This window comes from Mustela nivalis (genome assembly GCF_964662115.1).
Source record: "Mustela nivalis genome assembly, chromosome: X".
NCBI lineage: Eukaryota > Metazoa > Chordata > Mammalia > Carnivora > Mustelidae > Mustela > Mustela nivalis.
Genome location: NC_139040.1, coordinates 120,857,186 through 120,882,471, shown reverse-complemented (window position 1 = coordinate 120,882,471; position 25,286 = coordinate 120,857,186). Strand labels below are relative to the sequence as shown.

At 44.7% G+C, this 25,286-nt stretch overlaps 1 protein-coding gene and 1 long non-coding RNA gene across 4 annotated transcripts in view; both read left to right on the top strand.

The window, feature by feature from the left end:
- The first annotated feature begins 11,809 nt into the window (after positions 1-11,809).
- LOC309856803 lies at positions 11,810-21,925 on the top strand. Of its 2 annotated transcripts, none has more exons than XR_014307354.1 (4): positions 11,810-12,246; positions 15,259-15,884; positions 16,380-16,507; positions 21,866-21,925. It is a non-coding gene; the product is annotated as an uncharacterized lncRNA (long non-coding RNA). The 2 variants fall into 2 exon arrangements; XR_014307355.1 differs by lacking the exon at positions 21,866-21,925 and adding an exon at positions 16,767-16,913.
- A 1,270-nt stretch (positions 21,926-23,195) lies between these two features.
- Positions 23,196-25,286, top strand: part of TXLNG (taxilin gamma) — a 59,133-nt gene continuing 57,042 nt past the window's right edge. Inside the window, exon 1 of one of the 2 annotated variants that reach the window (XM_082718399.1) lies at positions 23,196-23,464. Coding sequence is in view for 1 of the 2 variants with exons in the window: in XM_082718398.1 (XP_082574524.1) it covers positions 24,129-24,233 (105 nt within the window). In the remaining variant the exon portion in view is untranslated. Of the gene's footprint in view, positions 23,465-24,083; positions 24,234-25,286 lie in introns of those variants that run through there. The other variant, XM_082718398.1, reaches the window with a different exon arrangement.

Here is a 25,286-nt window from a genome sequence, read left to right as displayed (position 1 = left end):
AGGACCGCATCAGTCAACAACATTCACTCCCATGGAGACACTGCAGGTTATAAACGTGATGTGGGAACTGAGCTAAATGGTGTCCTACCAAAAGAGTGTGGCACAAGATACATTAGGGCCCCAGCTGGCTCAAGTTGTAGAGTGTGTGGCTCTTGATCTCAGCATCATGAGTTCAAGCCCCACGTTGTGCCTGAAGTTTACTTAAAAAAAAGAAAAAATGTGGGGCACCTGGGTGGCTCAGTCAGTTAAACTTCTGCCTTTGGCTCAGGTCATGATCCCAGGGTCCTTGTACCGAGGCTCACATCGGGCTCCTTGCTCAGCAGGGAGCCTGTTTCTCCCTCTACCTGCCACTCCCCCTGCTTGTGCGTGCTCTCCCCCTCTCTCTGTCAAATCTTTATTTAAAATAATGCCATCAGCAAGATTAGCATTCTTTGTTTATTGAATGAACAGAATGCGTGCTTGTGAAATTAAGGCATGAAAACAGACACTGTTAAATCTGAACAACACACAAAAGTAATTTCATAACAAGAACATGGGATGCATGTCTTGCTGTCCTTAGTACCACACTTTTAGGATTCTGGCTAAGGCAGTGATCCTGTGCTTGAGAACCACCAGGGAGCTTTAAAAATGCTGATGCCCAAGCCCCACTCCCCAGAGAGACTAACCGTTGAGGTTGTAGCCTGGGCATAGGGCTGTTTCAGTTTTTGTTTTATAAGTTCCCAAGTTGTTCTGAAGAGCAGCTAGAATTGCAAATCTCTGGGCCTAGGGAAAAGAGGCCTGGGGGAAAAAGATTTGTTTCGTCAAGATAACTAGGGAGCACTCAGTTGCTGCCTTAGAAAAATGAAAGGGTGGAATTGCCTGGGTTTTTTGGTTTGGGGTTTTTCTTTTTTTCCGTTTAAGATTTTATTTTTAAGTAATCTCTACACCCCATGTGGGGCTCAAATTTACAACCCTAAGATCAAGAGTCACATGCTCTACCACCAGAGCCAGCCAGGTGCCCCTAGTTTTTAAAGTCCATCCCGTGTCCTAAATGTTATTTTAAGAGAGGACTTTATAAAATACATTTTTTTTTTTTTAAATTAGAGCAAGATGGGGAGAGAAAGAGACGGGAGGGGGAAAGGATCTTAAGCAGGCTCCACGCCCAGCACAGAACCCGACGTGGTGCTTGATCTCATAACCCCAAGATCATGACCTGACCTGAAGTCAGGAGTCAGAAGCTTAACTGCCTGAGTCACCCAGGTGCCCAGATAGATATTTTAATTGATTTCAAAGTGGTTTTTAATTTTCTGGAGTGTATGATGTCTTGAGCTTTCAGATTGACTATGTCAGATTAAACATATGGACTTAGGGGCACCTGGGTGGCTCAGTGGGTTAAGCCGCTGCCTTCAGCTCAGGTCATGATCCCAGGGTCCTGGGATCGAGCCCTGCATCGGGATCTCTGCTCAGCAGGGAGCCTGCTTCCTCCTCTCTCTCTGCCTGCCTCTCTGCCTGCTTGTGATCTCTCTCTGTCAAATAAATAAAATCTTAAAAAAATAAATAAATAAAAAATAAACATATGGACTTAGCTCCACTCCATCCACAACCCCCACTAAATGACAGTAAAAGAGTAAAATCAAAAGGTATAAATTTATAGTAAGAAAAACAGCAGAGCAGGCAACAGTAGCCAGGCAGAAGGAAGACATTTCAATGTTTCAGAACCCTGAAAGGCTCAGGAATTCCAAAGGTGTGCTCCCTCTAAAAGCAGGGGAAATTGATAAGGGAGGCGACTAGAGGCCTACCTTTAAAACTAAAAAAATCAAGAAAAAATGGTATGAGCAAATTATGGGCTATAGAAGCAAACAGATGAAACAGCTAAAGGTTTAAAACGATGGCTCCTGGAAAAAAATAAAACAATAGCTCCTAGGATTTGGGGATGGGGAAGGGCAAGTCAGGGGTATGCCGTTCAGGAAGACTTCATCATTTGATAAGAGCTCTTTTTTTAAAAGTTTTATTTTTAAAGATTTTATTTATTTGACAGATAGATCACAAGTAGGCATAGAGGCAGGCAGAGAGAGAAGAGGAAGCAGGCCTCGATCCCAGGACCCTGGGATCATGACCTGAGCCAAAGTCAGAGGCTTTAACCCACTGAGCCACCCAGGCGCCCCTAAAAGTTATTTTTGAGGACACCTGAGTGGCACAGTCGGTTAAAGCTTCTGCACTGGAGTCATGATCCCAGGGTCCCTGCTCGCCCTTGCCCACCCCCCAAGCCTGTTTTTGCGGGCTCCCATGCTCTCTGACAAAAAAAAAAAAAGTGGTTTTTGACCAGGGTATGAGGGAAAAGTTATGCAAATACTGTAGATGAGAATGTAAAATTGTAAAACCTTTCTGAATGGCAATTGGGTAATACAGACCAAAAATTTAAATGTACAGAACATTTAGTCCAGCATTTTCACTCTTGGAATTTATCTTGAGGAACTGAACAAGCACTGCTTTCACTATAAAACTGAACATGGAAAACTACCTGCTTGTTCTACACCAGAATCTTCATTTGAACAAGTATATATAAATATGTATATATACATATATGTATGTACATATATGTATGTATGTACATATACATACAGAGTATTATATATATTCCTCAACTGATTTTTTTTTCGAAGATTTTATTTATTTGACACAGAGAGATCACAAGTAGGCAGAGAGAGAGAGGAGGAAGCAGGCTCCCCACCGAGTAGACAGCCTGATGCAGGGCTCGATCCCAGGATCCTGGGATCATAACCTGAGCCGAAGGCAGAGGCTTTAATCCACTGAGCCACCCAGGCGCCCCAACATGCAAACATTTTAAGTGATGGATTTCACACCCACCAGATGCTCAAAAATGTAAGAAGTCTGAAAATAGCAAGTTGGTTAGCATGTCAGACAACTGGACTGTAGATATACTGCTGGCAAGCGTCTACACTGGTTCACGGAAAAAACAAAAATCGGCATCACTTAAATGAAAGCTTGAATAGGCCCTTCTCTTTGACTAGGAATTCCTCTCCTAGGGAATATAAAATGATAGAAATACTTACGAAGAAAATTGTTTTTACTTAGTAAACTGGAAGATAAAAGGAAGAGTATATCCAGCATATGTGCAAAAATGTGCTTAGTCGTGTTCTAGTGGCCTCAGCTTGCATCCAGCCCCAAGGACCATCAACACAGAATGGAAATATATACCACAGTGAACAGCAAACAACGTAAATGAGTGACAGCTACACACGAGAATGTGAATGACTCGGAATCGCACAAATGAAATGAGCAAAAAAAGAGCCAAAAGAACAGAACGACCATCTACATAACCCTGAAATACAGGTGAAAAATGAAAACTGTAAGCAGTAAAAAACTAAAACAACCACTATGAAAATCAGTACTACCAACCTAGAAAAAAAAAAGAACAGCCTTCTCACAATCTAGGAGAAAAAGAAAGATAGAAAATCAAAACTGCACAAAACCCGGTAGCTACGAGATCTACCACTCTATCCAAATACCAGCCCCGCACGGACAAGGGCTCCAAAAAGACCAACATTCGAGCTTGTTTATTCTCCGCAAAAAGACTTAATGAAAGTCAGACGATCTGCGCCATCTGAAGAGAAAGAGGAATACCGCGTAATCCCCATGAGAGGAGTGCAGCAGCTTTTTCAGTCATTTGGGTAAAGAAAAGTCTCATTCTTTGAAAAAATAGGTTTAAAGGAAATCTTTGGCTTTTAACTTGAAAATATAGTGCCTGCAGTGCACCGTGGAAATGCAAATGGTAGCTGAGTCATCGCCCTGGAGATTAACGCGTAACTCCCGAGCTCCCGGATGCCTGCCTGGCAGGGACTGGCCCCCTCCCTAGCCGCCCCGACCCCTAATTGCATCTGTTTTGTTCACGGAGGCTCCGGATGTGATTTCTTTGGGATAAAGAATTTTGTTGCCTGCCTAAGAAAATGTCAGAGGTCTGCACTTTACACAAAAGAATGTTCATAATATAACGTTAGATGAAATATAAAAAGCAAATTACAAGACTGTATTTAATACGATTACATTTTTCTTTACAAAAAAATGCATGCGTATGTGTACGTTGGTCATGTATGTGCATTAAAAAATGCTTACACCAAAAGGATCCTTACGCCAAAATGTTAATGCTGGCTATATGCCTTTTTGCAAGCTCTTTGTTTTTGTCTACATTTTCAGAAATGTCTGTTTGACACAGTAAGGCAAAATAAGAAAAATAAAGTGATTTCATAATAAGCAAAGAAAAAATTAGAAAGGAAGAATAATAAATAGCAGGAGTACAAAACAAAGAATCAGAAACAAAAATGATTTTTTAAGAGCTTTTTTTTTTTTATCAAGATAAAAAAAGAAGGCACAAATTATCTTAGGAATTAGAAATGGAATATAATTAAAGATACAAAAGTGTAGGGGCGCCTGGGTGGCTCAGTGGGTTAAAGCCTCTGCCTTCGGCTCAGGTCATGATCCCAGGGTCCTGGGATCGAGCCCCACATCAGGCTCTCTGCTCAGCAGGGAGCCTGCTTCCTCCTCTCTCTCTGCCTGCCTCTGCCTACTTGTGATCTCTGCCTGTCAAATAAATAAATAAAATCTTTAAAAAAAAAAAAAAAAGATACAAAAGTGTAGTTGACCCTGCTAGCTCCGTATCCAGTAACATTTTTCTTCTTTTTACTAACAAGACGTCTGTAGGTCAGCAATGTGCTCAGTTTGTGGGAATAAAAGTACATTTCCCAGGGGCCCCTGGGTGGCTCAGTTATTTAAGCAGCTGCCCTCAGCTCAAGTCATGTTACCCAAGTCCCGGGATTGAGTCCAGTCCCACATTCGGCTCCCTGCTCAGCCAGGAGTCTGCTTCTCCCTCCGCCCCTCCCCCTGGCTTGTGCTCTCTCTCTCACTCTCTCTTTCTCGAATAAATAAATAAAATCTTAAAAAAAAAAAAATTACATTTCTCAGTGTCCCTAGCCAGTGAGAATGGCCAATGAGAAGTAAGTATAAGTCTTTGGGAGAACTCCCAGAAAAACTGAGTCAACCTTGTTCTTTCTTCCTTCCCACTCCCTGGAATATGGATGTGATGGCTGGAGCTGCAGTCAAAGAATTGCAGAGACCTTAACTTGGACAATTGAGGCTCTAAACCAGGGGTCAGATAAGTATTCCTATGAAATAAATATATTTGATGTATGTCTATCCATTGCAGTTTTTGTCTTTATTGATTTTTAAATCGTCATCTCAGTCCAATAGGAGCTTCTTCAAGTAGGCCCCTAAGATTTTGACTCAACTTAGTAGTCTTTGATATAGCTTCATTGCTTTGCTGCACATACACACACTCACACACACACACACACACAAGATGACAGGATATTTCATACTCATCTTTTATTTTTTTTTAAAAAGATTTTATTTATTTATTTAACAGAGAGTCGGAGAGAACAAGCAGGGGGAGCAGCAGAGGGAGAGGGAGGAGCCGGCTGCCCACTGGGTAAGGAGCCCGATGCGGGGCTCTGATTCCAGGATCCTGAGATCATGACCTGAGCCGAAGGCAGACGCTTAACCAACTGGGCCACCAAGGTGCCCTCACACTCAACTTTTATATTTCCCAACTCAGACCCAGAATCAGGCATTTATCCAAGAGCCATGGTTTCTACAGATGAGACAAAGTATTTATTATTCAGGAATTGTCTTGGCTCTCCTTCGCCTTTGCTTACCATATTAAGGATATAGATGGAGTTTTGGAAAAGAGTCAATGGCACGCAGAATTGATGAAGGAAAGTTCTTCAGTATAAAAGAACTCCAACTAATAAGAGGTACAAAAGGGGTACCAAATGAAGTAAGGATCTAATTAATCGTCACTAGTGATGCTAAAACCATTAGGAGAAAGATTGATGGGAAACTTTATAATGAACTTAAAACAAAAACTCTAATATCTTAAATGAGATATTAGAAAGCATTGTAGGGGCGCCTGGGTGGCTCAGTCGTTTAAGTCTCTGCCTTCAGCTCAGGTCATGATCCCGGGGTCCTGGGATTAAGCTCTGCATCAGGCTTTCTACTCAGCGGGGAGTCTGCTTCTCTCTCTCCCTCTGTGCTCTCTCTCTCTCTGTCTCAAATAAATAAATGAAATCTTAAAAAAAAAAAAAAGAAGAAAGAAAGAAAGAAAGAAAGGATTGTATCCATGATAAGATAACAGTATGTTATACAAAAAAGAACATTCAGGGGCGCCTGGGTGGCTCAGTGGGTTAGGCCTCTGCCTTCGGTTTAGGTCATGATCTCAGGGTCCTGGGATCGAGCCCCGCATCGGGCTCTCTGCTCAGCAGGGAGTCTGCTTCCTCCTCTCTCTCTGCCTGCCTCTCTGCCTGCTTGTGATATCTCTGTCAAATAAATAAATAAAATCTTTAAAAAAAAAAAAAAGAACATTCAGAGAACAAGAAATAGGCCTAGAGAATTAAAATATGATGGCATAGGTCAAAGCTTCATTAAAGTATTACAAGACAAAGTTAAGACCATCTTCTAGAAAGCAGAGCAAAACAGGTGGTAGAAAGGAGAAAAAAGATAAAAATTAGAACATCGGGAGGTTCCTGTGTGGCTCATTTGTTAAGCATCTGCCTTTGTATCAAGTCATGATCCCAGGGTCCTGGTATCGAGCCCCACATCGGGCCCCCAGCTCAGTGGGGAGTCTGCGTCCCACTCCCCCTGCTTGTGTTCCCTCCCTTGCAGTCTCTTTCTCTGCAAATAAATAAATAAAATCTTTTTTAAAAAATTAGAGAATCATTCCAGAATGTACAATCTCTAGCTAAAGGAAGTCCAGAAAGAGAAAACAGAATGGAAAAAAGAAAATTATGAAAGAATTAAAGAAACTTCCAGCACAGGGGCGCCTGGGTGGCTCAGTCGGTTAAGCCGCTGTTTTTGGTTCAGGTCAAGATCTCAGGGTCCTGGGATCGAGTCCCTCATCGGGCTCCTTGCTTGGCGGGGAGCCTGCTTCTCCCTCTGCCTGCCTCTCTGCCTACTTGTGATCTCTCTCTCTCTCTGACAAATTAATAAATAAATAAAATCTTAAAAAAGAAAAGAAACTTCCAGCACACCCATACGTGTGGGCGTGCACACACACACACACACTTTGGCATCATCATCCTTCCAATATAGTTATGTTTTAATTGTGTTAATCTGTTTTTTACATTATTTCCAGGTGAGTATTATTTACAACTTAGTCATATATTGTCTTATGAATATAGTAGTTTTCTTGTTCAACTTTTCTTTTTTCGTCTCTGAACAATTGCCTTATGTTTTTATTTGCTCGATTTTCTTTTTTTTTTTTTAAGATTTTATTTATTTATTTGACAGAGAGAAATTACAAGTACACTGAGAGGCAGGCAGAGAGAGAGAGAGAAGGAAGCAGGCTCCCTGCTGAGCAGAGAGCCCGACGCGGGACTTGATCCCAGGACCCTGAGATCATGACCTGAGCCGAAGGCAGCGGCTTAACCCACTGAGCCACCCAGGCGCCCTGCTCGATTTTCTATACCCCCATTTCCCAGTTCTTTTCCAGAGTCTCTCCTACAGATACATTCAGCACAATCTCATTTCTTTTTTTTTTAATATTTTATTTATTTATTTGAGAGAGAGAGAGACACTGAGAGAGAGTATGAGCGAGGAGAAGGTCAGAGAGAGAAGCGTGGAGCCGGGAGCCCGATGTGGGACTCGATCCTGGGACTCCAAGATCATGACCCAAGCTGAAAGCAGTCGCTTAACCAACTGAGCCACCCAGGCGCCCCACAATCTCATTTCAATACATTAGTACATTGTGACACCTCAGCTAGTTTAGTCATTTTATCTACTTCCAGAGACATCCCTCCAGGAATTCCATGCCCTTCTGCTCCAACCTGGACAGTTTGCTCTCTTGAATCAGGGCCTCCTTTCTTTCTTCCTTCCTTTTTTTCTTTCTTTCTTTCTCCAGGCTTTCCCCTTTTTCCCTTTGTTGGGCCCTTTTCCCCTGGATCTCATATGGTTCTTTTTTCTCAGTTACCCCTTTGTATGTCACCCAAGGTTAAGCTATGCTTCGGTAACAAATGACCTTAACACCCCGCTGGTCTTCAACAACAAACCTTTCTCAGGTGTCCCTCATGGGTTGGCTGTAGCTCTATCCCTTTTCTTCCCAGGACCAAGGGGATGGAGCAGCCCCTGACTGACATCGGTCTCAAACCAGAGGGAAAGAGGGTGTAGCTAGCCAGAGATGGCCCTTAAGCCTTTGCTCAGAAGTGATATGTGTTTATTCTGCCTACATTCCAATAGCCAAAACAGGTCACATAGCCACTCTTGAGTTCATTCTGTATCTATACTTTGGGTATATGATTCTTGGTGGGAAAAAGTTTTCTTTCAGGATTTTTTTTTTTTTTGTAATCTTTATACGCAATGTGGGGCTTGAATGCAAAACTGCAAATCAGATCAAGAATCAGATGCTCTTGGGGCGCCTGGGTGGCTCAGTGGGTTAAAGCCTCTGCCTTTGGCTCAGGTCATGATCCCAGGGTCCTGGGATTGAGCCCTGCGTCGGGCTCTCTGCTGAGTGGGGAGCCTGCTTCCCTTCCTTTCTCTCTGCCTGCCTCTCTGCCTACTTGTGACCTCTATCTGTCAAGTAAATAAATAAAATCTTTAAAAAAAAAAAATCAGATGCTCTTCTGACCAAGCCAGCCAAGTGGCCCATCTTTCAAGATTTTAAGGTTGTTGCTGTCCTGCCTTTGAGCTTGCAGTGTTGTTGGGAATGCATTTCTGATTCTTGAATCTTGACATGTGACCTGTCTTTTTACTCAGGAAGCTTTTAGGATTCTCATTTTGTCTCTGTGGGGTGATGTGGGAGAGCACGTAAAAAAGCATTAGAGGCTCTTCTCCCCTAGAAGCAAATCTATGTGTAGTATTTTACCATGATGCAGGAGTAAATTTGGTGGCATGCGACAGAAAACCCCAAATTACAATGGTCTAAACTGGATGTGTATTTCTATTTCACATCAATAAAGTCTATAGGAAGGCAAACAAGGCTAAGTGTGCTCCAAGAAGCAGTCAGGGACTCTGGCCTTTCTAGTCCTTTGCTCCCTGAAGGGGTTATCTGGCTTCCTGGCATCTGGTTGATCGAAAGGGACAACAGGCAATGGCTCTGTCTTCAGCCCCGTAAGAAGAAACCAGCCACACCTCATTTCCATTCCTAGCCACTTGGCCAGGCTTTTGTCACTTGGCCAGCCCAGCTCCAAGGGAGGCTGAGAAATATGGTCTTATTTTCCATGTCGATCTTCCCAACTAATAATTGGGGGGGGCAGGTATTACTAAGGAAGAGGAAGAAACGGATCTCAGAGTGGGCAACAAGAAGTCTCTACTATGACCTAAAAGTGAAAATCTCACACACACACACACACACACACACACACACATACCCCAGCGTAAATCACAGAACAGTTTTAATCCCTAACATCTCGTGTCAAGTAAGAGACTTTTTCTTTTTTCTTTTTTTTAAAGACTGATTTATTTCTTTAAGTCAGCTCTTCACCCAACATGGGGCTTGAACTCACAACCTTGATTGAGATCAAGAGTCGCGGGCTCTACCGACTCAACCAACCAAGCACCCCCAGAGACTTTTTAAAGAGATGAAATGGTGGCCTCTAGATAGTGAGAGTTGAGAGATGGGGATGTGTAAACCTGGAAAGTGATATTTCTTAACCTGTTTTTGGAAAATAAAAGTAGAACATACAAACAAATGTGCAGCTTGATATATCTTCAAGCAAACCTCCCAGTGACCACAACACAGGTCAAGAAATAGGACATTGTCAGCCACCCAGCATCCATGATCCATGATCCCCATCACCACTGCCTTTCCTGGAAGACCTACCTCCTCGTCCTCCTTTCTTTATGGTTCACCCAAACGTGCATCCCCAGGTACCACAGTTTAATCCTGCCCATTTGTGTCTATGTCTTTCAAATTGTTTTTATCTGCAGTTTCCCCTCCACCCCCCGCTTTTTTCCATTTATAATTTTTCTGCAGAAGAAACTGGGCCCTTTGATCCCAGCAGCTTGAATGTTGTGGATTATGAACTCCAGATGTGGTTCCAGGAGCCACCGTGTACTGGGAATTTCCTGGACTCGAGTCCACTCTGTTTGATCACTGGGTCATAAGCTTGGGAGACATAAAATGGTGCCGGCTTCTCTGGGTGGGAGCCACGGATATGCAGTGCCTGGTTCATTCCTTCGCTGGGGGTTGCAAAATGGTGATATTCTATTTCCAGACGGTTAAAAAGCCAGTTTCGTGTATATTTCACCACAGGTTTTGAAAAGTTGAAAAAAATTGTGTGTTCAAACATTTGTGCTGTCCGTTGGTGTATATAGGAAACAAAACTGGAAGGGTATATGGCAGAGAGTTAAAGATGGCTGTCTTGGTGGTAAGACTATAGGTGTTCATTTTTTACTGTATCTGCCTGAAAGTTTTTCATTTAGTATATATCACTTGAATAATATAAATCATTGGGGCACCAGGGTGGCTCAGTTGGTTAAGCGGCTGCCTTCAGCTCAGGTCATGATCCCAGGGTCATGGGATCGAGCACTGCATTGGCTCCCTGCTCAATGCAGAGCCTGCTTCTCCTTCTCCTGCTCCCCCTTCCCCCTGCTTATGCTCTCTTTCCCTCAAATAAACAAATAAAATCTTTACATAAATAAAATGGCTATTCTTATGTTATGTGAATTGCACCTCAATAAATTTAAAAATATGTTATTAGATAGATTATATATGTATTTTATATCTAATACATGTATTACATATTATACATGTATTATATATTTTAAAATATATCCTCGAGACAGTAAGGTAAATTTGAAAATGGACTGGATACTGGATGATAGGAAAAAATTATTGTTAGAAATTACGCATTGGGGACGCTTGGGTGGCTCAGTGGGTTAAAGCCTTTGCCTTCAGCTTGGGTCATGATCCCAGGGTCCTGGGATCAAGCCCTGCATTGGGCTTTCTGCTGAGTGAGGAGCCTGCTTCCCTTCTTTTCTCTCTGCCTGCCTCTCTGCCTACTTGTGATCTCTGTCAAATAAATAAATAAAATCTTTAAAAAAAAGAAATTGAGGAATTGATAGTGACACCATGAATACATTCCTCGGCCCTTTGGGCCGCCCAGCTCTTCTCCCCGGGAGTCCCTCCCCTGCCCCCCAAGACTTCCCCATGATCCAGCCGCTGCCACCACTATAGCCCAGCTCAAGCTGAGGGCCTCCAGGACCCCAGTCAGCCAGAAGTTGACAACCTGTGCCGGTCATTAGGCTTTTCCTCTCTAAGCTTCACGTCTGCCCACCCAGGTGCCCCGGTGTTCACCTTGGCCAGCGGCTCCCGGTTAGGCCCTGCCCTTGGGAGGCGCTAGAGGGCAGGCTGCAGGGGCGAGACGACTTGTCTCTGGGCTTTACCGGCAGAAATTTCACCTGGCCTTAGTTAGTTTCAGCCGTAGCAGCTAATTCCCATTTGCAGCTTTCCCCCAGAACCAACCTCATGGTGCCCCAGGAGACCCCGGCACCGAGGCCCCGTCATCACAGGTCTGGTCCCGCCCTCCCCAAGCTGGTCAGCCTCAATCATTCCAACTGCTTCTTTCCCCCCTCCAGTCCCAGGAGCAATTCTTGGAAACTCCTACCTTAGTGTTTCCTTTTTGCCTTTTTGGCTCTTCAATATATGGGCTAATCATTCTTCCCCCCTCCCCCCCAACCCTTGGTTAATCATTCCTTATATTACATTTTATCTGTGGAGTAAACGTCTCGTTGACATTATAACCAAATTTGCTGAGTGGGGCTAATTGCAGCTGCGGACTAATATACTCAGCGGCAGATTTTCGCCCAGACTTTTTCCTTGGCACTTACATTTCCCTGACCTTCCTCTGTTGAAGGTGGATTTGGAGCTCATTGTCTTGTTTCAGTCCTTTTGCTGCCTCTTCCCTTGCTCCACGCTTCGGTGACTCGGTGACTGGCTTTGTCGTGCACAGAACAACATGAGCTTGGGCTTGGTTACAAATTTGGCAAGTCAACCGGTTGGTTGCTCTTTGCCCGTGGCTCTTTGGGCTCCCAGCCAGTAACAGGAGTCTGGAGGGAAGTCTAAGCAGCTGCCTACACTCTTTGCCCTAGGGACTGTCCCCAGGGCCCCACCCCGAGTGGACACTGCTGGCCTTCAGCACCTAATTTAATTCTTACTGCAAGGAGTCGGAGTGGGGGTTTGGTTTGCACAGCCTTCTCTTGGTGAGTACTTTGTGTGTGACCGCACATGACCTTCTTTCTTCCTCCCGTTCAGCTGGGCTCTCTTAGATTTCTTCCTCTCATTCGGGGGCCTTCTCCTGACAAGTTTTGGTTCTCTTAGTCTCCTTTTCTTGCATGCTTAAAAAAAAAAGGCTGGGGAGGGCACCTGGGTGGCTCAGTGGGTTAAGCTGCTGCCTTCGGCTCAGGTCATGATCTCAGGGGCCTGGGATCGAGTCCTGCGTCAGGCTCTCTGCTCAGCAGGGAGCCTGCTTCCCTCTCTCTCTCTGCCTGCCTCTCTGCCTACTTGTGATTTCTCTCTGTCAAATAAATACATAAAATCTTTAAAAAAAAAAAAAAAGGCTGGGGAGGATGCCGTTTGGTTCAGTCGGTGAAGCCCCAGCTTTCTGGGGAGAAACCAACCCTTACGGAGCTACTCTGGGCTTTGTCTGCTTTGCGTGTTGTAATGTCTTTTGGTGTCTTTGAAGAAAACCAGCCACGGTGTAATGGGAAAATGGGAAATGAGGATTCGATTCCCGAGTGTGGCCCTTTAAGGCTGTGTTCTCCAAAACTGGGCAATCTTTTCGTGCAACACTTCTTGGCTACGATATTCGTTAGATCCTGGAGAAAAATGACCAATTGACAGATCCAGAAATTATAATATCATCTTGCAGTTAGAATTGTTTTGTAAAAGAGAGCTGTTGAGAAATTGGTCCTTTAAGATTTTGTTTGCATCTTGTGTTTTTGCGGGTGTGTCCATGTATGTTATACACGGGAGCTATTTTCTTTACCTCCTGATGGTATTGCTAAGATTAACTTGTAAAAGAGCTCTGTTTAGTTGGTTTAAAGGCAAGCACTTGTAAGAATGGGGTATTTTATTTTAGTTTTTAAAACATTTTAAGGTTTTAGTTATTTATTTGACACAGAGAGACAGAGAGACAGAGAGTGCATGCACACAGCAGGGGGAGTGGCCTAGGGAAAGGGAGAAGCAGGCTCTCCACTGAGCTGGGAGCCCCATGCAGTGCTCCATCCCAGGACCCTGGGATCATGACCTGAACCAAAGGCAGACGCTTAACTGACTGAGCTACCCACATGCCCCAGAGTTGGGCATTTTATTTTATTTTATTTAAGATTTTATTTATTTATTTATTTGGCACAGAGAGAGAGAGAGAGAGATCACAAGTAGGCAGAGGCAGGCAGAGAGAGGGGGGTAAGCAGGCTCCCTGCTGAGCAGAAAGTACAATGCGGGGCTCGATCCCAGGACCCAGAGATCATGACCTGAGCTGAAGGCAGAGGCTTAACCCACTGTGCCACCCAGGCGCCCCAGAATTGGGCATTTTAAAACTCAGAAAGATGGAAACTAACGCAAACGTTGAAGTTGAAGTTCACAAGATCTTGGGAAATATTTGGCATTAAAGCTAATTTAAGTCTATCGGTTTAATTACAATGGACATGTCTTTAGCATTATCACCATTGAATGTAAAAGCCTGTGTTATTTCTATTGCAAATTTTGTCAGAAAAGGGAAAAAACTTAGAGCTTTGTCTAACACTCCATGAAGTTTTATGGGTGATCTAAGACTGGAAATAATGAGGGTAACAACTCTGTATGCAAGGAAAATGAGACTGGTTATTTAAATAGGGAAAAGTTAAAGCAAAATCTGACTGTAGAAAAGGAAAGTTGTAGTAGAAGGCTTCTGAGAAGGAAGTCTTTGGTAAGGAGTTTTGTACATAGGACTAAGATTATAGAGAAGGAATACAGAAAACATTTATAAGGGAGTAATCAACACCTGGGGAAGAAAAGAAAGAGTAAAAGAGCAAAATAAGGCAGAAGTTGAACAGTAGTAAAATATTAACAGAAGCCTTAGCTGATTCTGAGGAGTTCCAGGGTTGGATTACCCTTCAGAACCATCCTAAATTAGGGGAAGTGGGTTGAACTTCTAGAACAGCCATTTGATGTGACCACCTGGGAAGAGGGAACGGCTGTCCCAAGGCAGCTGTCTTCGGTCAAGGTCATCCCTGATGGCTTCAGAGTTGGGAATGGTTGGCAGCCTCCTCACACCTTAGAGTCTTTCATTCCTAATAGAGATTGCGGTCAGTGTATGACTGCGGCCACAGCAACTCTGATCCATGCAGTGCCCTGGATCTTTTTGTTAAACTAAGTTTATATCAACATGGGAGATGACAGGAAAAAGACTGCATGAAGTCTTTAAAAATTCATCTTGTTGCAGGGTGCCTGGGTGGCTCAGTTGATTAAGCATCCACCTCTTGATTTTGGCTCAGGTCAGGATCTCATGGTCATAAGATGGAGTCCCACGTCTTAAGATTCTCTCCTCCATTGCACGTATTCTCTCTCTGTCTCAAAGAAATAATAAAAGAAAAAAATGTTTAAATATGTCTTGTTGGAGTAAGAGTTTTAATACCAAGTACGTGGTATAGGCTTGGGATTTGGTTTTCCTCTATCAAAATGACAGTTCTTTGAGATTAATGGTCTAAATGGTGAAGGTTTTTATCTTTTTTTTTTAAAGATTTTTTTTTAAGGATTTTATTTATTTATTTGACAGAGAGAGAGATCACAAATAGGCTGAGAGACAGACAGAGAGAGAGATGAGGAGAAGCAGGCTCCCTGCTGAGCAGAGAGCCCAATGTGGGACTCGATCCCAGGCCCCTGGGATCATGACCTGAGCCGAAGGCAGAGGCCCAACCCACTGAGCCACCCAGGTGCCCCTTTTTTAAAGATTTTATTTACTCATTCATTTGTCAGACAGAGATCACAAGTAGGCAGAGAGGCAGGCAGGGAGGCAGGCTCCCTGCTGAGCAGAGAACCCCACTCAGGCTTTATCCCAAGACACGTGATCCTGAGATCACGACCTAAGCCGAAGGCAAAGGCTTTGACCCACTGAGCCACCCAGGCGCCCCAAAGGTTTTTATCTTTAATCTGTCCAGAACAACAAAATTTGTATTTTCTCCCGTTTTCTTGACTTGAAACGATTGAAAATTAAACCTGCCCCTTTTTTCCAGAAGTCCTGCAAACCAAAGCTAGAGAACTTGAAGTAAACCTCCAAGAAAATCACCACACTGGCCCATGCTGGTCTGTTGCTTCATGAGTCACTCAGAAAGATCACCAGAACAAGTTTGTTCTAGCCATCCTGATTTGATGGATCTACCATTGGAAATTCCAGACTTTGAAATGATTATGGATGGGAGCAGTTTGATGGATCAAGGACAGCAAAGAGCTGGATGCAAAGGTGACCCATCAGCTATTGTCCAATGCTGAGGACCCTCCAAATTGTTTGATTCCTCAAGGGAATAATCAACCAGACCTTTATGAAGGGTCTTACATAAGCGCGTAACCCTTATGAAGACCACAAAACACTTTATAATGGCTTCGGTACTACATCTAGACTTAATTAAATACTAGCCCCAATATTCCCTGAAGAGCCTCAGAAGAACTAAAGAATGGGGATTTGGATACCCTACTGGCACTAAAACCAGCTGGAAATATAATGAATCCTTATCCCGGAACATCTTACACAAGAAACGGTTGGTTCACCATATTCACCAAAGCACCTATTATGGGTGAAATATATTCTTCAGTGGATCCACAAGTATTTGGTGGGGCCCAATCATCAGATAACTATTCAAAAGTAAGACATTTGTAGTAGTAATAATATATTTATGCTAAAAATAATCCCAAGACGGGGACCCCACCAGTTCTAAAATATCTGTAACTTAGAGGCGCTGAACCTGGAGAAGACTGGCGAGTAGACTAGACCATAATGCCAGAAACAGGTTGTTTTGTTTTTGTTTTTAAGTAAGTCCTGTGCCTGACATGGGCTTGAACTCCTAGCCCTGTGATCAAGACCTGAGCCAAGATCAAGAGACTGATTAATCAACTGAGCCACTCAGGCATGTGTGCGTGCAGGCGTGTGTGTGTGTGTGTGTGTGTGTGTGTGTGTGTTTAAGAGATTTTAACCCATGAATATTTTGTGTTCTTTACCATTGTCTTTATAAACATAGTTTCTATTACCTTGAAAGTATATAATTAAAGCTGAGTCTTGGGGAAACCAGAACAAAATTCATGAATGTCTATACTCAAATATATAATATATGTATTTGAGATTTGAGTTTTTGAAATGCAGGTACTCTTCCAATATTCCATACGTGACAAGAACTTTGGATGTATCCACCTGCTGGAGCTGGCTCCCCAGTGTGTGCCGATCTACTAGAACTCTCTGTGGCCTGCCATCAATATGCCTGAGCAATCTGGGTATGAAGTAAAATAATTTTCTCAATCTTTTAGTGTCTGCCAGAAATGTGGAATGTATAGCAAACACTAAAATTGGCCAAATTCCTATAAGGACTAAAATCAGGGTTAACTCAGAAGGATGGTATTGGATAATCAAACAATAAGTTCTCTGTTCTCTGAAAAGGCAAATACTCCTTTTGCTACAACAACCCAAGTAGTATTCAACAAAAATGAAATTTAATGCTTTTTTAATTTAAGATTTTATTTATTTATTTGACAGAGAGAGAGATCACAAGTAGACAGAGAGGCAGGCAGAGAGAGAGGGGGAAGTAGTCTCCCTGCCAAGCAGAAAGCCTGATGTGGGGATCAATCCCAGGACCCTGAGATCATGACCTGAGCCGAAGGCAGAGGCTTAACAAACTGAGCCACCCAGGTACCCCTGAAATTTAATTATTTTTTTTAATTTTTAAGATTTTATTTATTTATTTGACAGGCAGAGATTACAAGTAGGCTGAGAGGCAGGCAGAGAGAGAGGAGGAAGAAGGCTCCCTGCTGAGCAGAGAGCCCGATGTGGGGCTCGATCCCAGGACCCCGGGATCATGACCCGAGCCGAAGGCAGAGGCTTTAACCCACTGAGCCATCCAGGCGCCCCTGAAATTTAATTCTTGATGAAATAATACTCTTGGCTGCTTTAAAGGTTAATAGGAGTTTTTTTTTTCTTTGAAAATACTGAGGTGGACTAGTCAAACTAGCATGGTTAATTTAACTCCCATGGGCTCTTCGAGACATAGCTCAGATGTTACCTAAACCTTCCTTAAATTGCTCTACCACCAGAAGAAAATAGCCTTCAAGAAATTATCTTGCAGGGCGCCTGGGTGGCTCAGTGGTTAAGCCGCTGCCTTCGGCTCAGGTCATGGTCTCAGGGTCCTGGGATCGAGTCCCGCATCGGGCTCTCTGCTCAGCAGGGAGCCTGCTTCCCTCTCTCTCTCTCTGCCTGCCTCTCCGACTAGTTGTGATTTCTCTCTGTCAAATAAATAAATAAAAAATCTTAAAAAAAAAAAATGCCCATTTAAAAAAAAAAAAAAGAAATTATCTTGCATAACTGTTACCTGTATCTTATGAATTATGTTGTTTGTATATATCCCTGTCCATTACAGGCCTGGGTGCCCTCATTCTAAATCATGTCTAATACAGTGCTCAGAATGAAGTAGGTGCTCAAATGTTTAATTCATGAGTGAAATTTTTCTTTTTTTTTTTTTATAAAGATTTTATTTATTTATTTGACAGAGATCACAAGCAGACAGAGAGGCAGGCAGAGAGAGAGGAGGAAGCAGGCTCCCCGCTGAGCAGAGAGCCCGATGTGGGGCTCGATCCCAGGACCCTGGGATCATGATCTGAGCTGAAGGCAGCAGCTTAACCCACTGAGCCACCCAGGCGCCCTCCCCATGAGTGAAAATTTTCTATTGCCACCAAGTTTATCCTGGGGTGATCTTGGTCCTGTGGCTGGCTGAGGTCTCAGTGTAACTGAGGACTGTTACTACCAGGAAACTCTCCAAGAGGTTGCACAAAGGTATATCAATGGGAGACGAAGCACGAGAGACTGTGGACTCTGAAAAGCAAACTGAGGGTTTTGGAGGGGAGGGAGGTGGGGGGATGGGTGAGCCTGGTGGTGGGTATTAAGGAGGGCACGTATTGCATGGAGCACTGGGTGTGGTGCATTAACAGTGAATCTTGGAACACTGACAAAATAAAGTAAAAATTTAAAAAAGAGGTATATCACCTTGGGGAATTAAGGGTTTGGCTTTCATCTGTACAGTTTCCAAAAAATGAGTACCTTGTATCTATTCAGAGGCTTTAGTAAGTACTGGGAGCTTTCTGAGTATTCTATTCTGCTGGGCAGTGGTGATCAGGAGTTCAATGGGCACAGTCCTGACCCTGACTTCATTGACCGCCTGGCTGGGGGGAAGAGTCCATTCAACAAGCCTTTCCAAGAACTGGACTGACTTGGGGTGAGAAGGACAACATGCTAGGGATGGATAACTTGCTACACCCAAGACACTCGGCGCCAGAGGGGCTTCCTGGAGGGACCACGCAGAATATGTTCTCTCCAAAACACAGCCCTCGGGCCTGATTTACAAAGTCAAAATGTCCCTTTATTAACAATAAGCAATGAAAGTGGTTCACTGGAGGGAAAGGTACACATCTCTACATTCTCTCTCTAGATAAATTCACATTAGGCATGAGGAGGATGAAGCTTTCGTCCCCACCCTAGGAATTAAGCTTGCGAATAGGGCCATTATTTTTGAATTTCTCTTTTTTTGGAACAAGATTCTCTCTCCCCCAAACTCCGCAGGGATGGCTTTGTCAGCTAGGCTTCCCTGACTCACCCTTTTCTTGGTTTCTAATCTTCTAATAGAAACACTGCTTCTTTAGATTTGTCAATACCTTTGATCATGTTATAGGGTATTGTTGGAGAAGAAGATTTTCCCTCTATCCTGCAACATTCTTCTAGCTAGTCTGAGAATCAAACTGACAAAGGACAGATTAACAAGAGAAAATACTTTTTTTTTTTTTTTTAGTTTTTGATACAGGGCTCGACCCAAGTACCCTGAGATCATGACCTGAGCCAAAGGCAGAGGCTTAACCCACTGAGCCACCCAGGTGCCCCTAAAATTTAATTATATACATATGAGGAATCAACACAGACATGAGTGTCCAAAGACAGACAAAATGAAGTATAAAGGAACTCCTGAACCAAGAAGAGAGTAGGGGTCTAGAACTTCAAAGGGAAGGAAAGCAACTTTCATGAAGATGAAAAAATAAATGTTTGGTAAACAAGCATTTGGTGGGCCACCCACACAATGGGACACAAAGAGGAATTTGATCAAACAGGCTTGCTGGGTTCCTTCTTGTCTACCATACCTAGTTCTTGTCTAATACAGTTACTTATGGTGCTAGCTCTCTCTCAACAGGTCCTCTGGATTCTTTTAGGCAGTTAGGAATAAGTAAGAAGGTTTCTTTCTGAGTGTTTTTGGCCATTACTTCTTTTCTTTTTTTTTTTTTTTTAAGATTTTATTTATTTATTTGACAGAGAAAGATCACAGTAGACAGAGAGGCAGGCAGAGAGAGAGAGAGAGAGAGAGAGGGAAGCAGGCTCCCTGCTGAGCAGAGAGCCCGATGTGGGACTCCATCCCAGGACCCTGAGATCATGACCTGAGCCGAAGGCAGCGGCTTAATCCACTGAGCCACCCAGGTGCCCTGGCCATTACTTATTTTCAACTTGAAATAATCTGCACATTAAAGTGGCACATTTTGGAGGAGCTTGCCCTTGTCCCTTACAGTTTGATGATGTCTGTAATTTACTGTCAGCAAAAAGTGTAGTAGTAGTAGCAGCAGCTGTGTGTGTGTGTGTGTGTGTGTGTGTGTGTTGCATTAAATTAAGGGCTGGCAATGACTCAGGACCTGACCCCGCAGGGGTGGTCAGCTGTATTAATCATGGAGTCCATATTCCATGTTACAGTTACAAGTGCTTCTGTCAGTCATAGCTCATCAAACCAGCAGCTTTACTAAGTAGCAGAATGAAGGTTACAAATTGGTTTTCAGGGGAGTCTGGGTAGCTCAGTGGGTTAAGCCTCTGCCTTCAGCTTAGGTCATGGTCTCAGGGTCCTAGGATCGAGCCCTACATTGGGCTCTCTGCTCGGCAGGGAGCCTGCTTCCTCCTCTCTCTCTCTGCCTGCCTCTCTGCCTACTTGTGATCTCTCTCTGCCAAATAAATAAAATCTTTATTAAAAATAGAAATTGGGGGGCGCCTGGGTGGCTCAGTGGGTTAAAGCCTCTGCCTTCGGCTCAGGTCATGATCTCAGGGTCCTGGGATCGAGCCCCGCATCAGGCTCTCTGTCAACAGGGAGCCTGCTTCCTCCTCTCTCTCTCTCTGCCTACTTGTGATCTGTCTGTCAAAAAAAAAAAAAATAGAAATTGGTTTTCATTGGTGGAATTAGTAATTTGTTAGTGTAACAGTGAGAGAAGTGGGCTTGGATTGGTAAAATCAGTAATACTCAAGACTTGCGTTGTTCAGAGTATGTGAGACTCTTGTCACCCTTTCACTGACAGGACATGAGAGCCTAGCAAGTTGGAAGCCTGTTCCCCTAGGGATGATACTGTAGGCTAAACCTCTAAATGGCCCTGTGTCCAGCTATGTACTCTGAGAGTTCCAGCTCCCCGATAATATTTAGGAGGCCAACGGAATCCTCTCTCTGTAATCATGGTAAGTCTACTCTGACTGTCTTGCTTTTCCTACAAAGTGATAGTCAGAGTACGTGAAACAACAGAGAGCTGGGACATCCCTGAACTTACTATTCATAAAAACTATTTTGGGTGCTGGGTGGCTCAGTTGTTAAGTGTCTGCCTTCAGCTCAGGTCATGATCCTGGGGTCCTGGGATCGAGTCCCGCATCGGGCTCCCTGCTCAGCGGGAAGCCTGCTTCTCCCTCTCCCTCTGCCTATCTCTCTGCTCACTTGTGATCTCTGTCTGTCAAATAAATAAATAAAATCTTTTAAAAAAAACTGTGCCTCAGATACATGGCTGCTTAATCAACATCTGAATAGATGGGCCCATATTCAGGTTATGTGCAGAGCTCCTAGGGAGCCTGAGGAGAATATTCTCTACCTAATGAGGAGGAACTGTTTACCTCAGGACCTTCACCTTTCTGGCAGGCACAGTTCTTAACAAATGACAATTCCTTGAGCAAATGTAAGAATAATTAATAAAGACAGAACACGAGGTGCCTATTTAAGACTCACAAAACAAACAAAAAATGATAGCCATCACAAGCCTAAAATATAATCTTAACAATGGATCCCAGCAGAGATAAGCGAAGTGCTTTATAGAGCTTTGGACTAAGTCTTGATAGTGACCTTTTTGAAGACTTTTATGATAAAAATCTAAACAAAGAATGGGTCTATAAAAAAATCAGATTAGTCTGACCCAAGGAAGAAGAGAATGATCCAGGACCTGAAGGACCAGGCAGAAGGTATTCTTGCTCTGACCAGTGTTGGAAGCTGTGTATCACCTCTATTATGCTACCATCTTCTTTAGAAGTCAACCACTAAGCCTGGCCCACAGCCTGGAGGAGGGGAACCAGACTCCATCTTTTGGAGGAAGGAGCATCGACGAACCTACGGACAGATTTTAAAACCACCATTGCCCATGTTAAACATGTTACAGGAAAAAAAAAAAAAACAACAAAAAATGTTACAGGACCTCTAAAATTCATATTTATCTCAGGAGCAGTAATAGCTATGTTTCTCTCAAGCAACCACTTTGTCTTTATTTTACAGTGTTGTAAATCACTCTATAAATTGTGTTTTCCTCTTTTCTCAGCTGTCAAGAAGCACAGAATAAAAATTTGGCTCACCTCCAGCTTATGCACAAGACCTCAAGATATGTGTTTTACGGATTCAAGTCACCCATGACTTCATCTTATTTTTCCCTAACCTTTCACATTCACTTTCTCCTCATGTCCTTCCCCCCCATATATACATAGGAATGAATGAATAGCATGATCTAGATCTATATCTCTACATACACACATATACCCAAGCCTCTTTTGAAACAAGTCCATGTATAAATAAAATAAATACAATTAAATATTTTTCATCTTTTAAGACTTGATGTCACCTACGTAGTTCTTTTGTTTTTGTAATAGCGATAACTACTGACTTTTTTCCATACATACTTAACACAGAAAATCATGACGTGAAAATACTTTCAAATCTCACCACCCAGGGAAACACATTATTAACATTTTGATTAATATCCTTTTAAATACCTCTTTATAAACATACAGGCAATTCTATACAAATGGATTTTTTTATTGAAGGATCATTGACACACAATGTTACATTAGTTTCAGGTGTACAACATAGTGGTTTGACAACAGCACTATACATTATGCTGTGTTCACCACAAACGTAGCTACCATCTGTCACCATACAAAGCTATTACAATACTATTGACTATATTCCATACGCTGTACCTTTTATCCCTGTGACTTATTCATTCCATGACTGGAAGCCTTTACCTCCCCCCTTCTCCCCTTCTGTCATCCCCTACCTCCTCCCCAATGGATTTTTTTTTGAAAAAAAAAATTTTTTTGAAGTAAGCTCTACACCCAATATCGGGCTTGAACTCACAACCCGGAGACCAAGAGTCACGTGCTCTACCGACTGAGCCAGGCAGGCACCCCTAGAATTTTTTCTTTTAAAGCTCACTATGGGGGCACCTGGGTGGCTCAGTGGGTTAAAGCCTCTGCTTTCGGCTCAGGTCATGGTCTCAGGGTCCTGGGATCGAGCCCCATGTCGGGCTCTCTGTTCCGCAGGGAGCCTGCTTCCTCCACTCTCTCTCTCTGCCTGCCTCTCTGCCTACTTGTGGTTTCTCTCCCTCTGTCAAATAAATAAACTCTTAAAAAAAAAAAAATTTCATGAGGGTCCGTGACTTTCAGAGGCTCAGTCATTAGAGATCTAGTTCTATCAGATGGAAATGGAATATTCCTGAGCAAAACTGCACCCCCTGCCCCAATCCCGTCAAGAAAACAAAAACAAAAACCGATTCAGCAAACCGATTTGTTGTTGTTTTTAAAGATTTTATTTGACAGAGAGAGAGAGAGAAAGGGAACAAGGAAAGGGAGTGGGAGAGGGAGAAGCAGGCTTCCCGCCGAGCAGGGAGCCGTGTGGGGCTGGAGTCCAGGACCCCGGGGATCACAACCTGAGCCAAAGGCAGACACCTAACGACTGAGCCACCCAGGCGCCCCGCTAACGTAATTTGTTTAAAAATTTCAGTAACGAAACGACTACCGGAGAAAACAGGATACATTCGACATGTATTAAGCGCCAACTAAGAGTGGAGAACTGTGCTAGAAGACCCGGTGGTTCAGCCAAGGTGAAAAGGACGCAGCCCCCACCTCGCAGGAGTTCAGGACAGGTAAATGGTGCTGAGAGTTCTGGTGGATGACCAAGGCTCAGAGCAGGTGTCCCAGCCAGAAACCTCAAATTCTGAAAGCCATTACATCTCTCCCGCCTTGAAAGTCACGATTTCCCCTTATCCCTAATCATTTGGGTTCAATTCCGAATAGGAGCAACAAAAACAAAAACACAACAACATGTCCCCACTCCCGCTCCCTCCCAAACCCGGTACTATTCCTAAACTTTTCCCTCAGGATAATCAAGAGTACCTTCCGGTACCAGTACGTCGCTTTCAGAAAACTACAAGTCCCAGTAGGCTGCACGCGCAAGCCGGCGGACTCTCTCCCCGTTAAGAACACCGCCTTACGCTCCAATCCTGAGCAGGGCCTGCGAGCCGTGGCCGCGAAGCCTGCTGGGACTTGTAGTCCGCTTCAGATTCTTTTTCCCTGTCTGCGCAGACTCGCACGGCCTGTGTTCGCCCTTCGGCCCTGCAGAAGCTCAACCCAGACTTCAATGCTCCCCACCCCCATTCCGCTCCATCCCCTCGGGGGCCAACCTCCTCCGGTCACGTGGGAGGACATTCATGCGGCGATTGGCCGTGGGGGCTCAGGGGCGGGGCGCGGGGGCCCTGAAAGGTTCCTTGCCCCTTGTAGGGCCGCTTGTTTGGCTGCTGCCGTCACCTCATGGCGACGCGGCTAGAAGAGGCAGCGCGGGGTAGAGGCGGCGGCGGCGCCGAAGAGGCTATTGAGGCCGGACGGGGCGGACGGCGACGCAGCCCGCGGCAGAAGGTCAGCCTGGGAGACGTCTGCGTTGTTGTCCGGCCGGGGAAATGCCCGGGCTAGATTTTTCGGGGTTCACATCTTCACTCTCTCCGGTTACCTTTAGCCACGGGACGAACATCCGGCCTTCTTCCTTCCCGGGGGTGACGACAGCGGGAGCGGGTCGGGGGGGATTTGGGACTGAGATGGATGGGATAGGAGGGAGCGAAGGTTGGGGTTTGGGGGCGCGCGACAGAGGTGGGAGATGGCAGGGGGCGCAGCCTGGTGTGAGGGGGAAGGGGTGCGAGGCGGGGGCGCGCCAGGTGTGACAGCCACGTGCGGCCGATGCCGGGGAACCCCGGGCGCCAGGTGTTCCTTCTCCTAGCCCCCGCCCTCGGCGGGCTCTCCGTGCTCCCGGCGCAATCGGAGGGCTGCCTGGGTCAGGAGGTGGCCCTGCTCTTGCCCGGCAGGTGCGCAGGGCGCGCTGCGGGGTGCGCCCGGGCGGCGCGGGCGAGGCTGTTGCGCAGTAAGATAACTGCGCGGGAGCTGGGGTTGCACTGCGTCCCCCTTCCCCCGCCCCCCTGCGCTCCCCGCCACTGCGCGGGCGGGCGAGCGCCACCGGGCTGGAGGAGCCACTCGGCTCCCGGGTCACAGGGCTCGTCTCTGGGCACTACGGGCCTGGTTACACGTGGGACCGGGACCCGTGATGGGAAGACGATGCTGGTGGACCTGGGTCCCACAGGGTTGGGGGCAGCATCGCGTGAAAGCCGGTTTTCCCCTTTAGTCCTCTCTCCCCTTTCTTGCTCTTTCTTTATTTACCCTCCTTTCTTTTCTTTCTTTTTTCTTGGGTGAGCGGAAACTTGAGCGCCTCCCCCACCCTGGCCTTTGGTCTCTCTTAATCTGGGAGACAGACTGGACCGGTCCCCTTGCCTTACTTGACTCACGTCAAGGAGTTTTCAGTGTCTCCCTGGATACAGGAAAATCGAGACCTTCAGAATGGGAGAATTCCACTTGTTCTGGAGTCAGTGGGTGGAGTTCGAAAAAGATTGCACAACAAATGGGGTACAGGGCTTTCAGGACCCA